General features: G+C 43.2%; 1 protein-coding gene across 2 annotated transcripts in view; it reads left to right on the top strand.

The window, feature by feature from the left end:
* The window catches only part of BANP (BTG3 associated nuclear protein), a 1,679,897-nt gene that overhangs the window by 781,320 nt on the left and 880,547 nt on the right, over window positions 1-18,030 (top strand). For both annotated transcript variants that reach the window (XM_069636126.1, XM_069636133.1), the window contains one exon: window positions 9,280-9,519. In XM_069636126.1, coding sequence (XP_069492227.1) covers window positions 9,280-9,519 — 240 coding nt within the window. The remainder of the gene's footprint in view (window positions 1-9,279; window positions 9,520-18,030) is intronic.

Raw genomic sequence — 18,030 nt, 5'->3', positions numbered from 1 at the left:
CTTTCAAAGCAGGACTGGCAGAGGCAAATATGGTCACTGAAGACATCATGAGTCAGCAGTGGCCCACAGAGAAACAGTGGGGTGTGCCATTTGCATACCCACAGACATGAGGCGCTTGGCCTGGATGAGTGTCACAAAATTAAATTACGATGTCCAAGAACACATTATCGCATTTGAAGGAGTGGATTTATTCCATTCCTCAACAGACGAGGTAAATAAAAAGAAGGCAAGTTCCCAGACTGCTGAATCATTGGCCATACTAGCCAAACCAACAAGTAAAGCATTTGGGCAAGCCATGGCAGGTCGGAGCACAGAGGGAGAGCAGTTGGGGGCTCCAGAGGTTTCAGGCGTGCAGAGCGCATCAACCTGACAGGTCACTGTAGTATTTATCATTCTGACAGAAGTGCCTGGTCTGTATGGGACATGCCTGATCAATGTATGGTGGGTAGCGTTGGAACACTTGGAACTGAAGTGTTGATAAGGTTCTAGAATGAAGCACTGAATTGAAACATAACTGTCCAGCTCCCGAGGTTATAGGTTGTCTTCCTCCTCCATTCCTATATACTTATATTACTATATTAATGTTATTGCATCATTCGATCCAATAAATATATTTAACTACACAACTGCTTCCCGCATTTATATTACATACCGCGGCCTACTTCAAGTGGCGACGAGGATGGGATTCGGCGAACTTACGCAGCATCGAGATGCACGGAGCTGCTCCGCTCATGCCCGAGCGTAGAAGCGGCCCCGTCTCAACGTTCCTGAAGGTAACGTTTGGCAGCTCCAGTGCGGCACACGAAGATTGTGATGTTCGGTGATACGATCACTGAGGTGCTGCAGCGTTGAATGTAACGTACTTTGTTTACATTGACGGCGGAGTTCGTGCATGCGCACAACGCGCGTATACGGGAAAATTTCCTTAAAGGTGCAGTACACTGTGTTTCAATCCCAACTTAATGTCACAAGTTATGCATTTCAACAGTGCTGAATAGATACGGTCAGAGGAAGCGGACAGTCCTGTTGTGTTACAGTGTAAATTCAAGGAACAATGGTATCAGTAATACATGAGTGATCATACTTCTGCTGACAAATATTACACTCATCTATCTATTATCAGAAGGTGCATCGGGAACAAAATTTCAATTGAAGATATGCTTGCATAATGGCAGGAATTGTGTAAGAAGTGACCACACACCCAAACACAACTTAAATTAGTGCGAGGAAATCCAAAGAGCAACACTATACATACAAACTTGTGGTTTATATAACATAAACTGTCATGGCATTCAGCAGTGTGCCTCCACCTGTTTTTTTTATGCCCAGCACTGACGAACCAACCTTGCCTTGGAAAAGGTGGATAAAATCTTTTGAACATTATGCTGGGGTCATATGTGGTCCGAATTGCAGTGCGGAAAAAAGGAAATCATTGCTCTTGCACTGTTTGGGTCCTGTTGGCCAAGAAAAATATGAAACACTTCCAGAATTACCAGAAGATGAGAGTGTGGACCTGAATGAATACCAGTTAGCGGTAAAGAAAATTGATAAACATTTTGAAAAGAAAGTGAGCATAATTCTAGAGCGTTATAAGTTTGGCAAACGCACACAGGAGGAGGGAGAAAGTGTGGAAAAGTTTGTCACTGCATTAAGGAAATTAGCAAAGTCATGCAATTTCAATGAGCAACTGGACGAGAGACTCAGAGACCAATTTATGTTGGAGTGTCGCAGTAGCAAAGTAAGGGAAAGATTGTGGTCAGAAAGTGATCCTTCCCTTGACACTGTTCTTAGAGTAGCAAAAGAAGTAGAGCACACTGAGGAGTGTGTTAAAGAATTGGAGAACAAGATGAAACAAGTAAAAATAGGAAGCAGTAGTAGTAAAATGCATGACGCACGTGACGAGGAGTCGATTTCAATGATCAATAATGACACCACTAAGAGGAGATCTGTCATTAAACAATGTAATTCAATGAGAGCGGATAGAAGATCAAGCAAATATGGTCAGAAGGGTCCATCATATGAAGTTTCTAAGAAAAACCATACAGAGAATCAATTAAGGAAAGTGGAAAAGAAACGTCAAGGAAAGTGTTACAGATGTGGCAATGTGAATCATTGGGCTGATGACCCAGACTGTCCAGCATTAAAAATAATTTGTAACAAGTGCAAAGGAAAAGGTCACTTCTCTAAATGTTGCAGATTTCGCGACAGTGCCATGAATTGGATAGGGGATAATTCTGATAGTGATCGCAGTGAAAAGGAAATTCAAGATGACTGTGTATGCACTATAACAGACGATGATGATGAAGAAGTGTTGGAAAGTCCCAGGGCAATGGTGTCTATTGATGGCAATGAAGTATGTATGATGATCGATACGGGTGCAAAATATACGCTCCTGCCTAAGCAGTTGTGGAACAGGAATAAACATGAATATTTGCATGAAACAGATATTAATCCAAGGGCATATGGCAGTGTGAGAATTAATGTCATTGGTTGGCATTGGGGAAGGTTGAAATTTAAGAACAGAAGTGCAAAAGGAAAAATATATATTACAAGTGAAGGGAAGACTGCTCTACTCAGCTGGACTCACCAGAGTAAATTACAAGTGAAAGTGGATTCAACCAGTGAGGAATCAGTCTTGGCTATAAGCAGTGGAAGTACTGAATTGAGTAATGGTGTTGATGTTATACGTAAGGCTGGTTTGCTAAAGGTTTTCCGAGATAATATAGGATGTCTTAAAGGCTATACTCATCAAATATTGCTAAAGCCAAATAAAAAACCCATAGCTCAAAGATTGAGAAGTATTCCTTTAGCATTACGAGAAGAAGTCAGCAAGGAAATAAAGAAACTAGAAGAAGATGGAATTATAGAAAGTATTGATGCCAGTGAGTGGGTTTCTCCACTGGTGGTAATAAGAAAAAAGTCAGGAAAACTTAGGATCTGTGTTGATTTACGTGAATTGAACAAATGTGTCATACCTGATCGTCATCCGTTACCAAATATACAAGAAATTGTTTCTACCATTGGACCTTCTAAAATATTTTCGACGTTAGACTTGTCATCTGCTTACCATCAGATTAAATTGCATAGAGATTCAAGGAAACTGACTGCGTTCATAACTCATGATGGGTTGTATCAATTTAAAAGAATGCCTTTTGGATTAGTGTCAGCTGCATCGGTCTTCCAGAAGGTTATGCATGGTATGTTCAAGGATATTGATGGAGTTGTCTGTTTTCAAGATGACATATTAATTCATGCTGCCACTCAAGAATTACACGACAAGAGATTATTACATGTATGCAAAAGGTTATATGATGCTGGCATGACTTTGAGCAAAGATAAGTGCAAGATAAATTGCAAGGAGATTGAATATTTGGGACATAAAATTACTGCAGAAGGATTTTTTCCAAAGCCTCAATTGGTCAACACTATTGTGGGAATGCCAAGCCCGAGCAATAAGGATGAGATTCGGACATTTATTGGCATGGCTGAATATTATTCAAAATTTGTCAAGGATTTTGCCATACACACTGTTCCATTACGAGAGGCACTCAAGAGGAAAGTTTTTGAGTGGAATGTGGAATGTGAAAATGAATTCAAATTTATAAAGAATGCAATAAATTCTGCTCCTGCATTAAAGAACTTTTGTACTAATGACAAGATTGTAATCACTACGGATGCTAGCAATATAGGATTGGGAGCTGTATTGTCACAGGAGAAGAATGGACAGGAAGCAGTAATTGCTTTCGCATCGAGATTGCTCAAAGGAGCAGAGATTTCATATGCCACTATAGAAAAAGAGGCTTTAGCTATCAAGTGGGCAGCTGAAAAATTCAGAAGCTTTATATGGGGCAACCAAGTTGAGTTTCGAACAGATCACAAGCCTCTAACTCAAGTGTTCATGTCAAAAGGTCTCAATAAAGTATCCAACAGAATGAGAAGATGGGTCATGATGCTGCAAGAGTTCAACTACACTGTGACATACGTTCCAGGAGTAAAGAATGTGTCTGCTGATTGTTTATCTCGATTAACCAACATTTCTGAGATTGTTGATGAAGATGAAGACATGGAGGTTGTATTTTGTGTGGAAACCTCTTCTATATCCAAAGATGTTTGGGATCAGGCTGAATGTAATGATAATAACATCAAGAAATTGAAAGAATTGATTCAAAGTCATGATTCCATGAAGAAATCTAAATTTGAAGGGGCTGATCTAAGTTCTTTCTGGACAGTTGCAGATGAACTGCATGTTCACGGAAATTTTGTAATGAGAGGAGATAAAGTCATTCCGCCGACAGATCTGCGGTTGAAGATTATAGAACTGGGTCATGAGGGTCATCAAGGAGTGATAAAGACTAAGCAAAGAATTAGGAATGACTATTGGTGGCCTGGGTGTGACCTACAAATTGAGCGTTATGTTAGGGAATGTATCCTTTGTTGTGTTGATGAAAAAAAATGTGTGGGCTCCAAACAACCAATGGTTATTACTGATATTCCCAATAGTGTATGGAGGGATATAAGCATGGATATTTTAGGTCCCGTATGTTGTAAAGGTGTACAAAAGTATTGCTTGGTAGTTATAGATCTTCTCACCAGGTGGGCAGAGATTTTAATTACTTCTAGTGTTACGGGTAAAACTGTGGTGGAATTTTTATCAAACATATGTGAGAGGGAAGGTTATCCGGGAAGTATCCTTTCTGATAACGGTACTCAATTTATGTCTAAGGAAGTGGCGGAATTTTGTAAAAAATTTGCCATTGAGCACAAAACTAGCTCAATCTATCATCCACAAACTAATGGGACAGTGGAACGATTTAATAAGATACTGAAAGAAACCATAAGAATGGCGTGGGCCAATGGGTTAGATTGGGAAGATGCTCTTAAGGAGAAAGTAATTGCTCATCGCTTCACCCCACATACCAGTACAGGTGTCTCTCCTTTTGAGCATAGCAGGGGAAGAAAGGCAAACACCAAATTAGCTCCAATTTGGCTTATTAAAGGAAGTAAAGAAATGGGAAAGAATTTGGTTAGTGTTAGAAAGAAGATCAGAGAAACACAAAAGAGAAATAAGGTTAATTATGATAAGAAAGTTCGTAACAACAAGTATGATATGTGTAAAGCTGTTGGTAAGTTTGTTAAAGTGTTACTGCCTCCTGCTCTAAGAAAAGGACCATGCAAATGGTCCAATCCTATCAGGGTAATAGAAGCATTTCGCAATGCTGTCAGAACAGAGGACAATAGGATATGGAATGTAGAAAGAATTTGGATGTGTGAAAGTGTTGAGGGTAACAGGAAGGAAGTGAAAGATGTAGACCAGGATACCGTTAAAAAAGCTAAGGAGTCTAGAAATTCAAACAATAGTGCTAAAAGTAAAGTAGATAGTACTGTTGAGAAGGTATATAATGGCAAACCTGAGCAGTTCAATTTTTCCTTGCCAAGCACATCCAGACATGGAGCATGTATGTCCCGATCTGGCAGATCATATCGACTACCAAAGAAGATGGAGGACTATGTGGAGTTCAAATGAGCCAGCTGGAATGAGTGCGACAGAAGTTGTACATAGTTTGTGAATAGTGATAATAGTATAAATGTGTTCCAGAGCAGTTATACATTGTTAGGAAAATTGTAAAAGGAATATGTTTTGTTAGAACAATATAAAAGGAGGGAGATGTGTAGTATTTATCATTCTGACAGAAGTGCCTGGTCTGTATGGGACATGCCTGATCAATGTATGGTGGGTAGCGTTGGAACACTTGGAACTGAAGTGTTGATAAGGTTCTAGAATGAAGCACTGAATTGAAACATAACTGTCCAGCTCCCGAGGTTATAGGTTGTCTTCCTCCTCCATTCCTATATACTTATATTACTATATTAATGTTATTGCATCATTCGATCCAATAAATATATTTAACTACACAACTGCTTCCCGCATTTATATTACATACCGCGGCCTACTTCAGTCACCCAGCCTGCATCGAACTAAGCAGAAGCAGTCATCTGCTAAGGGATTGTTCCAGGCCCACTCCCATGCCCAAGCCTCAGATGGGAAGAAACAGTGAGGGGGGCATCCAGATTCGAAGCTCTCCGGTGGGGGGCAGACTTGCCTCTCTCGTTCGGTTTTGGCGTTGTGGTTTGTCAGACCCCTGGATCATCTCGGTGGTCTCAATAAGCTGCCGTTTTTTCATCCCTTGGAATGCCCCTGACCTCCCTGCCTCTTCTACAGATTGGGTCACCCACTATTCTAGTGAAGATCTCAGTTCTGGTTTCCAACAATGCAGTGGCGGAGGTCCCTCCTTCTCAGAGGGGATCCGGCTACTAATCGAGGATTTTTTCAATTCAGAAAAAGAACCAGGTGGGCCTGAGGGTGGTCCTTGCCCTGTCATTTCTCAGCTTCTATTTACCCCTTCGATAATTCAAGATGGACACTCCAGAATGTTTACCTGCACATCCCTATCTGGCAGCCTCGCCATTGCTACCTCAGTTTCACCATTATGGGACTGCACTTCGAGTACAAAGTACTCCTGTTCGGGTTGAACTCGGCCCCCAGGGTCTTTAGCAGGTTCATTTAATTCATAGGCTTTATTTCGACAACAAAGGTAATAAAAGCAACACTACATAAATTAATCATAAACACTCTGTGCAACCATAATCCATGAAATCACGCAATAATTCAACATTTCATCATGAATAAAACAATTAAGATGAGTAAAGGGCATTGCACAAAATGACAACATTAATTTAAACAATGGTTACTAAAGGTGGCTGTACTGGCTCCACGAGCTTCTTTAGATGAACTCTCCATGCCCAGCTTAAATAGCTACTGGTTGCAAAGACAGCTAAAATGTCAATAGAGTCCAAGCACTTGGCCAAGGCTTCGCCCATTGTCCTGCAGCCACACTTTACAAAGAGCGGCTTCAAAAAGTGTTTCCTCAAGGGCTTGGTCCCAGGGCAGACCAATAGATCATGTTGGAGATCTTCGACAGGATTGTTGCAAAGGATGCAATTTAAGAAGAAAGCATTATTCCACTTATGCAACAGTGCGGCTCTGGGCAGATTCCAAAGGCGAAACTTGAGGTAAGCAACCTTTTCACGCCTGAAGGTAACATAATCCAAGTAATCTTCACAGCCTGCCTGTTTTTTGATTGCAAGATAACAAGCCAACGAATTCAAGGCCCTGGATTTCAACAAAATATCACTCGGCCCTTGTCCACGCACCACTCTTTTCTACCCTGCTAGGGTAAACTCATGTGGAATTACTAATAAGCTTGTAGTCATATTTCACATTTGTAAGGCCAGAGCTCTCGAGTTCACTGTTGAGCGTGAGAAGGCTGTCCAGGCTGATTTTTCCATGGAATTCTGGGACTTGTACAAAATTCAAAATGGGAAAGAAAATAACTACAAGTCCCAGAAATCAAAGGGGAAAAAACAAGCCTGGATGGCCTTCTCACAAATGGCAAGGGAAAACTTGAGGTCTCAGGCGGTGTATGCACGAAACATCCATTTTGCGTAATGCCCAGTAAATAATGTTGGGGTCTTGGATATTTCAGACAGGTCTCTAAGGTCCGTGTAAACATGTAAGTAATGCCCAGTTTACCCATTAGTCCAACACCTGTAACTGTGGCCGAGTGGCATCAACTGATGTACCGTACTTTCAGTCCTTTCAAAACCTGGTTAATCACTTTGACTGATTTGGCGGTGGGAAGTCCATATTTATATGCTGTAATTGTAATTGGTTATTTATAACATGCTTCATACCAAAGAGATTTCTAACCGCGGACATGGGATTCAAACCTGTGTTGCTCTGCGTTGTCCTGCTTCTAAGATGAGCACGTTGCCACTGAGCTATACTACCCTTGCCATGCTGGTTTATAGGAAAGCTGTAATATTACAGATTTACTGTATGTAGTATTGAAATTAGTTTTAATAGACCTACTACATTTTTATTGCTCACTGCTTGGAGCTAAATGCGTGGACTACGGCTTTTAAACATTCCTTGCTGGTTGCATCCTGGTCATCTCTCTTCTCATGCAGGTTGAAGTGAAACAAGTTTTTCCGCTTAGCCATATTTGTTTATTCAACATTATTACCAGAGCAGCCGTTTCCTTCATTTAGGAAGTGCACAGTCCATGTGTTTATTATGGCTTTCATGCCCCGACAGGAGGGCATACATGGCTGGTAACGGCCCACCAGCCTGAGCAATGGTATACTTGAGCTTTGGGCAGTTACCGCCCATGTCTGCCCTCCCACAGGGGCATGAAAGCCATTTGCATCCCGTGTGCGAATGACTTTCTTTTTTTCCCTCCGGAGATCGGCGCCGCAATATCTGAAGGAAAAAAAGAAAAAAGAAACAAAGATGGCCACTGCATTAGGGAAAAGGGACTAGGTCCCTTTTCCATTTCTATGGTGGCCAGAGTGGGAGGTGCAACGGACCAGAGCTCAAAGCTCCCATCCCGCAGTTATGTGGGAAGGGAAGGAAAGGGTGGGGAAAAAGTTTTGTTTGGTGGAGGGCATATGGGTGAGAGGAGGCCTCTCCACATAAATAAAAGAAAATGGCTCCGCCTAGGGTATATATATTCTCGCCCACTGTTCCAGCCACCTGATTGGTCATTGGCACTTCCTTGGATGCGAATAGGGCTTATTCTGTAATTTGAGCATTTTGATGACTTCCTCACCCTTCTTACCTGCCACTCATCTCTCCCTCTCTTTATATCAAAATGTAGGTTTTTAAACTTGCCTTGACTTTTAACCTTCAGTTTTGCTGGGGTGCTAATAGCTATGATCACATTTGTTGTGGCCTGTTAGGGGTGGAAGTCCAGCAGTCTAGCTTCACTCTGCCACTTTCCTCAGGCTACTGTGCTGTTACCAGCTGATATGGTCCACGCTGAGGTGCTTATTGCCTGATGATTGCAAAGCTTTAGATTTGCAATATGCACATTTTTATCTGTGCTTAATGAATATTAATTATTTGTCAAGGTTGATGTTTCCTGATTAGAAATTTGGATTTTTCCTGTGTGATTACAAATCAATAAAAAGCCATAAACATTTTTATTTTTTTAACCATTTTACAGGATAATGGTAAATGTCAGTATGATATTCTTAATTTGGGTGTAGGTTAAAGTACACTACAACTGCCCTTTAACCTCCCAGCTAATTTCTGATCATCTTAGAAAGAATAAATATGAGCAAATTGATTTAGATTTCACCATCATCCCTTGTTGCCTGAATCCTATTCTGCATTCTAATGCACAACTAAAAACACATTATCTGCTGCTTTGTTTTCAGAGGATTATCCCAATGGGACGTGGCTTGGTGATGAAAACAACCCTGAGATGCGAGTTCGTTGTCCCATCAGTTCGGCGGACATGCTCCACATCAGCACCAACTGTAGGACTGCTGAGAAGATGGCCTTGACGCTGCTCGATTATATCTTCCACCGGGAAGTGCAGGCAGTGTCCAACTTGTCCGGACAGGGGAAGCATGGGAAGAAGCAGCTAGACCCACTGATGATTTATGGAGTAAGATGTAAGTACATTTTTGTGTGTTTTGGGTTTTCCATATATTTAAGGATTCTTTAACCAAACGGATGTATGTAAGATTGGAATGATCATACACTTATTTCTAAGGTTTATACTGTTTCTTGACTGACTGTGCGCTGTAGCTCACCCAGGGAATGTTGTATTTTTTAAAACTTACATTCAGTGCAATATCATTACTATTCCACGCAAATTAAAGACATACGAATCTTAAATAGGATCTTATGAGGTATGTCACACTGTTGGCTTTAAAATATTATGTTAAATTGTCAGAGCTGCCAAGTTTCCCCACTCAATGCATGAGTATTATAGTCAGGCCTGATATTATGCTTTGCATTCTGGAGCTTGGGAAAACTGAGAGGTTTTAATTGTATGGAAGGAGCGTTAGGCCAGTGGAACCGGTAGATAGAAAGACATATATTTCCATTGTATTCAGGCAACGAATTGTACCTAATTGTATGTTAAGTGTGGACTACAAAGAAATAGGCCCAGAACTTGTCAAAACAATTGATTGGATGGCTCTTTTCTTCAGTTTTACTTACTTGATGACCTTTCACCATATACATTATCAGTTGGTTCTGCTCTTCTCCCATCCTCATTTACTGTGTGTTCCTTAAATGTGATGTGAAAATAGAGGAGCATGAAAATGTTGCCAACTTCCTAAAAAGGTAGATTTGGTGTTTGATTCTTTTAAGAGGTTATTGATGTGACATGGTTGCCACTCCATTGTGAAAATACACTATAAGATTAATTTCAGTAAGTGCCGGCCAACAGAAAGTATGATGAAGGTTGTGTATGGCAGTCGCTTCATTGAGCCAATCCTTAAACATTCATTGTATCCAATTGGACTCTTTTCTAGTCGATAATTCTTGACAAGTGTTCAAGATTGACGTGGTTGAAGAGGAAGTTCACTAGCATTCATTTTCCCAGAGAAGCTTGTGCATCTTGCACACCTGAGACCCCAAGCAAGTTTATTTGTGTTATACCAAGGTTATTCATTGTGCTCTGCATACTTTTTAATGTTCCCTGGTATCAATGAGGATTAGGAAAGCTTTGATCATTTTCCGAGATTTAAAAAAAGCTTTGACTTTCTTTCAGAGAGATTTTAAGGCACCAAGAGTCAATTTATTTTTAACTTTGTTTATTGGCATTTGTAAGCAAGCAATGTTACAGTAATCACTTTATAGTGGGTGCAAGTGTAAACCCCCACATTCCATCGTGGGCGTTTCATTGTTATGTGTTGATAATGCAATTATGAGCATGTTATCAGGCCTGTTTTTATGTCTGTGGGTATTTTTCCTTCCTGAGATCCCGGTGCAGCTTGGTATGGCCCGCCCGCAGGGGGAATGGGAGCGTGGATGAGGTGATTAAAACAAAAATCCTGTCCACGTCTCCCCACGTCTGGGGGACAGATGGACAGGACCATGGATTTCATATAGCGGCATCAGGCATGTGTGAGGAGAGAGAGAGTCGTCTTCAGGAACATGCAGGGCGTCCAGGCCCTCGTTGTGAAGAGGTCCACTGTGGGCAGTACCGGGCCGGCTCGCGCTCTCCCCTCCCCAGGGTTGAGGAAGTGAGCAGCGTTGTGAGAGAGGCAGCCCAGCGCAGGCTGCTAGTGCCAGTGTGTTTGCGCCTTCGTGAGGGACAGACGGTGGCAGATGCAAGTCTTCCTTTCCCCTCTCCGTGACTGGAAGTAGGAGTGGGAAGGTTTATGGAGTGGGCCGCATAGTGCGGCATTGTGGAAGAAAAAAAGTATATTGTCTGGCCGTTTTCAGCCGCGGCGGCACTGTCAGTTTCTTGGCACAGCTTGATGAAGATAACGTCGGGGAGTGCAGTGGAATATGGATTAGCAGGGTTATTGGCCGATTTGACAATCAGCGACGTACCAAGTAAGCAGAGTCAGGAAGGGGGAACAAGAAGAGAAATCCTAAAGTGTAGGGGCGCCTCCATAGGCCTCACAACGTGCCACTGTAGGTGGGGAGAAAATTTAGCGTGGCGTTTCTTGTCAGGACAAAACAAGTATCAAGGCACCCAGCCGGACCTTGCTAATTAGATCAAAACCTGCTGAGCTCCTAAGCCGGGGGGTACACTGGTAATGGTTGCTGAAGTGGGTATTTCAGTAATGGCCCAAAACTTGCCCACACCATGAGTGGCTCTTGTGAGGGATGTTTTCCCTCAGGACCTAGGGGTACTGTGTGACTGGCGTCTGCACAGTATGTGGGGCGCAAGGGGTAGCCGGCAGCTGCCTGGGAAGTGCTAAAACAATGAAAGAGTTACATATTTAGCAAATGTGAATAATCTCACTGGCAAGTGCTCCACCTGAGGTGAAAGAGTTATTTATCAAATGTGAAAAATCTTGCTCACAAGTGTTCCTCATCCATGTGAAACAGTTGGTTACTTACCATTTGCGAAGGATGATGTGCGAAGGTGCTCCCACTAAAGGGAAAACAGTTGTTTGTTATCAAATGTGAATGATCAGGCTCCTAAGTGCTCCTACTGAGGTATTCATTTATTGGTGTATCCACTTGGAATGGTCTTGTACACCTCCAAGTGACCACCCTGGAGTTAGAGTATTGTAACTATTGGAGGGAAATGTAAGAAGGACTTCTAAATGTTTATGATGCTCCTGACGCAGGTGACATTGTAAATTCCATATTACTCGAACATACTGAGGAGCTGAACTGTTTTTCTAACACTATTATATAAATAAGGAGTTTACTCCCACCAAGTCACATGAGGCTGTATCAGTTTATTTATCCTGGTTCACTCATAGGACAGCTAGCCCCCAGGGCCGGGTGCCAATGGGGAAAGGCCTAATCCACACCCCCTGGGTTCCCATTCGCACATGTGTGCGGTAAGGTGTAGTATCCCTGGGTCAGGACTCCTACAGGTTGCTGCTCTCACTCCTCCCCCCCCCCCATAGGGAGAATCACCTTACACAAGTATGTATCTTGCCCACTGAATACATCTCGTCATGATAATTAAACAAACAAAACAAACATGTCAAACGACTTAAGAACATGTTCCACGCATGTCATCCAGGTCTCATCATTGTCTCCAGTTTGGTCAAGTTTCGTGCAGAAATCAACAACATTAATCATATATAGTTTGGCCCCAAGAGCAGAGTTCCCCGCAGTCGGGGGTAATTGGATCTGGTGGCAGAGTGGAATCCCTACCCCATCTCTTTAATCATACTTTAACTCGTGATGGGGTGTTCACTGTGGCATATCGTCTGAGGGGTAAAACCTATCCCAAACTAGTTGCTTCCATGATTCATATGTTCCCCCTGCAGCCGCATCTAAGAACTGTCGACCTGGCCCACACTCTTGTCTCAGCCTCAGTCCAAGCCTCAAAGTGCCTTAACCAGCGTGCATACTGAGGTCCCCCAGCCGATTTCCAGGACATGGCAATACAACACTTAACAAGGATACACGCCAGGTCCATGAACCTGATGATGTGTTTGTGTTTACTATTTCTCAGGTAAGCACCAAGCAGGCATTCCACTGGTTTCCAGGAGCAGAGATCGTGCACTTTAGTGCAATACCAAAACATGTGCACCAGATCAGCCCTGTCACCAAGGACAGGTTGATTGTTTACTTTTATCATATTTGACCACTTTACTATAGGTGCGGTATAGCACATTTCATTGTGTCAGTCTAAAGTTCTTGGACACCTCTTTGGGAAACCCGAGAATACATTCCCAATCCTGCTCCCCCATCTCCACCCCCAGGTCTGATTCCTAGCATGCTTTTGGTGTGGAACTCCGGGGATTAAGTTTATCCATAAGAACACCATACAGTCGAGACACCGGTTGCCAGCTGTCCTCCAGAGAGAACATCAAAACCAGCAGCCTGGTTGCCTCCGGTTCCTCCGGCCATACAGACCATTTATGTTTAGCCACCGCCACCATTCTCATATATCGCAGGAACTGCCTGCCAGGAAGTTCAGTCTTTTCAACGATGGAGTCTAGTTCTCTATATTTGCTGTTTTGGAACATATCGCCCCAGGTAGAAATCCCCCAACCCTCCCAGCTCTGTGCCACTGCAAGTTCCTCCCTGTTCCTACATGCAACGGCCATTATCAGGAGATCAGGCGAGTAAGGGCAGGCCAGTTTAATTAATTACTGTGTTCTATGCCACACCTTTCTGCCCAGGCTAATTAGGAATGGTGTAGTGTCCAGGCAGTTCTGCGGCAGCCAAGAAGCTTCTCTTAGGTGAACAGGGGCCACTAGCCGCTGTATGATAAGGCATTTGTTATGATATGATAAGGCATTTGTAACGCGCCTATACACAAGTGTTTCAAGGCGTGACGAGGCAGGGAGGGGGGAACAAGGGGAAGACAGACAACGATCCTACTAGGCCAGGTGTCATTCAGATTGCGCAAGTGCAGGGGTAGGGGGAAGGGAAAAAGTGCATGGGGAAGGGGATGGGGGAAGTGCAGTACAAGTAAGTAGAATAAAATAAATAAATAGGGCCAGCTGGTGGCAAGTGCAAGGTAAGTGCAGACAAGTGCTGGGAAGGGGGGGCTGTAGGGATACAGAGACAGTCCCGCAGTGCAGGGGTTGCCAGGGAGGCAGTGCAAGTGGAGAGTGGCTGGGCCCAGGACCTAGGTCGATGAGAGTGACCCAGTTGCAGATTCAGTGCAGTTTCAGTGAAGAATTTAGCAGGGGAGAGGGAGAGAGAAAGCAGAAGCAAAGAGGAAGGTTTTGAGGTGCTTCCGGAACCAGAGATGGATGGTTATCCTCAAGTAGCACTAGCCACACAGATTTGACCTCATCTGATAGCCAGTTTGTTACATGACTGAGTTGCGCCGCTAGATAATAATATTCCAGATTTGGAAGTTGCACACCACCCTCCCTATATGGCAAACACAGAGCCACCAGGGCAATCCTATGTCTAGCCGTGCCCCATAAGAAACCTCTCAACAGAGAATCTAATAATCTACAAAAGGAAGCATTAATGTAGTAATGGACATTGGTAAAGAAGTACAAGAATCTAGGTAACACAATCATCATGTTTCCTTTTTTCTTCTACAACCTGGAAGTTTTAATTTTACATTCCAAGTTAAGAAGGATGATTGTGAATCAAATATTTTTTTAAACTCTTCATTGGAGGCACCCCCACGTTCATCTGATCTTGGAGTTGAGATTGAAAGGAATGAGCATTTACCAGGGGGAAGTTTGTGTTTTTGATAAGACATTGGGTATCTTGAGTATCTGACTGAAATCCAAATGTAAGCTGCAGTGCTAGCAGAAAGGGCAACATTATTGCGGCACAACTGCTTTTCAAGTTTCTGTTTAGCTGATTTCAATTGTGGTTTTCCTCTAGAGGAATCGAATTTGGATTGCTCAGTTCCAGCGCAACAATGTCTGTACACCTCAAGTTTACAAAATCCTTGACTGCACAGAAATCGTGCAGTGCAAGCTGCAAATGGGGAAAACTCTGCTAATAAAGCTCAAACTGAAAAGAGGCATCACGTGGCATTGTGGTGAGTTCTGGGAGTTATCACATTGACTATACATTTATTGGGAAGGCAGTGTGTCTGCAACCACATATGATAAACATAGTTTTGCTGTTGACACCTAAAACGAAACTTAGTTCAAAGGCTCTAGGATTGACCTTTTCCCTGTCCTCAGCCCTGAGACTGGCATGCCACAAGGAACTGAAATGTAGGCCACGTTTAGAATGCACTGAAGATGATTATTTATTTTTTAAACAAAGGGATTGTCTTTGTCTTCACCCAATTAGATCCTGCTATTGGGCTCTTCAGTAATCTTAAACTAGGAAGTGATGGAATAGAAACTAGTGTTCACTGCTGTTTACCTGTAAATGTATAATTGTAAAATCACACAGGTAAATGAGTATTCTATAAGGCCTTATATTCTCTTAAAAGGGAATAATTATCATTTGAAGAAAGCCTCTAGGCGTTTCCATATGTTGACTTTGTTGGTTGCTTCATCAATTTCTTTTAATTGACTGAAAGACTAAAACCCTCCCAAAACTAACAACCACTATGGCTACGGATTAGGGTGCGTGTCTCTCCACATAGTGACTCCTCAGGTCTACTGGTCCCATTTATGCAGCACAAAGTTCACCAGTCAGGTGGTATCTTATTTTTGCATCAAGAGAGAGGGAAAGAATCAGACGAGAGGGGGTCTTCCTCCTTTTAATTGCAAAATGTCATGGGTTGCCCCAAACAAAGCTTGCTATAATGGGTCCAATCCAGGCTGTTGTAACAAGTACCCTTTGCCTTCTCATATCATTCCATGAGTGCCTTTTCCTGCCCCATCCCCCTATTTTCATAATTGGGGGAGACAGAAGTTATAGCGAGCCTTAGCAGAAATAAAGATGATGAAACCCCCCAGCCTCCCTCTCCCTAGCTACTCTAACTCTACCCTCTTCTCATGTCTGCCATCTTCAAAGGCACGCTAGTAATCAGCACCCTGGTGTAAGTTGCTGCCTTTGAAGCACCGACTACCAGAAGAGCTCTTGGGGATAGTTCCTGTGCCCTATCAGGAAGGTGTTGGTCACCCTCTTGGGGATCCAAGAAGGCAGCTTCCTGGCCGTTGTCTCACATTATAGTTGTGGAGACGTGAACGCCAGCCAGTCCCTGCTCACAAAGCTGACATTGTAAGCCATAAAATGATTGCGGCTGTATAATACTGTGACCTTAGTAGCCACAACAACTAGGCATTGCTTATATTTAAAGAATTATGTGACACCAGACTAAGGTACACATTTATTATGTTTTGTGTCACAGGTGCCAAAGATCAAAAAGCCTACTCTGCCTTTGGCACGTTGTGTTTCAGCAGCTGTTGGGTGTACACATGTGCTATTTGAACCTGCTCTTTGCATCACTATTTGGTGTGCGTGTCAGAAGACTGGTACAGCAAAGGTACACAAATATACTATCATTTTGGCAAGGAGCATTATGGAAGGGAGGGTGTCTGATTAGCAGACCTCCCTATCAGAACCACAATTAACTGATCGTTTTATACAACACACATCAAAAACCTTTCTGAGTATCCTGCCCTCACCAGATGGCCCCTCTTTCACACATATGTATGTCTTTAGTGACTCGGAATAGTCTAGATTCTGTCTGTCGCAGCAAGAGTAAGCTCATTTGTTGGGGATTTAGCAGTAGATAACCTTTTTCTGTAATCTCAAAGTTGTGTGATGACTTTGAGGAATCCAGCTAGGAATGACAAAGTACTTTCTAAATGTTAGTTTCTTAATACGATTTCTTGGCAATCCTTAACTCCGGGAGACCACTACTGTTCAAACCAGCACAGTTAAAAGGACTACTACATTACATGCACACACGTTACCTATTTAGTGCAGTTAGGGCAATGTCAAACTCAGAAAATATTAAAGATGCAAGTCATTTTCTAATGATTGTGTGTGTACGTACATTTCTGAGGCTTGTGGAGTCTGCTTAGATCACATGCTGTGCATAGGCTGATATCTAGTGTAAACTGCGGAGTATTACAGTTTGTTTTTCGAAACTCGAAAATGGGCGTTGACCTAGGGCGTGCCTGTAATACTATCCCTAGTGTGACGTCCACTGTACCCTTGATCCCTCACGCGTGTAGGACCCTCAGATTGTTTTTTTCCGCCATACTTGTCGGAAGCATAGTTGCGGAGTTCCCTGGCTTTCAGCCTTTTGTCATAATTCATCTAATATTCCCCATTCTTTAAATCCCACGTCAAGATTTCCGAAGATCGACGCCGGTCTGAAGAACGAACAGCCATCGAGACTGCACAACAGACTTTGGGCCTCGGAAGGCCTCTGGCCTCGGCCCGGGCCTCGGAAGGCCTCTGGCCTGCAAGTAGGGAGAGTGTTGAGGTGGACATACTCGCACTTGTTTATTTCCTACTGCCTTAGAATAACATATGGAGAGTACTCCATTTAAATTCTGCCCCAAGTGCAACCGCAAGTTCCCTTGGGTGGATAAGCATAACACTTGTAATCTATGTCTGCCTAGGGATCACCCCGAAGCTAACTGCAGAGCGTGTAAGCTCTTTAAGGCTAAAACACTAAAGTAGCGCTCCACTAAACGTTGGGCTCACTACGCCAGGCAGCTCGAGGCCATGGAGGCGGTGGGTTCCTTCAATGATGGCAGCAACGCCGCCGTATCGGATGGCGAGGGCACAGGGGCGTCGATAGACACCCAAGCGCGAGTCCCCGCCCTCGGAGGATTGTCTGGCAGGGCAGTTATGGGGACCACACCCGGCGACATGAGCGCTACACACACTACTGCACCTAAGCACACTAACCCCAGCCGAGACTCGACACGCGTGTCAAGTGATCGGAAGAAAGAGGCACAAAGAGAGCGGTCCACAGAAATGGTGTCTTCTGGGCGTTCCAGGTCGAGATCACCTTTCGACACACGGCAACCGTCCACGCTCGCTCCCCAAAGTTACAGAGGTATGGTCGTCAGACAATGAAACCGACCTCTATCCTCAAGCAGCACGCTTAAAGTCGGCTCTGGCAGTTCTTT

The sequence above is a fragment of the Ambystoma mexicanum genome, chromosome 1q (assembly GCF_040938575.1).
Source record: "Ambystoma mexicanum isolate Mex_15411 chromosome 1q, UKY_AmexF1_1, whole genome shotgun sequence".
NCBI classification, from domain to species: domain Eukaryota; kingdom Metazoa; phylum Chordata; class Amphibia; order Caudata; family Ambystomatidae; genus Ambystoma; species Ambystoma mexicanum.
Note: the sequence above shows the minus strand (reverse complement) of the source record. Positions and strands in the feature narration are given on the sequence as shown.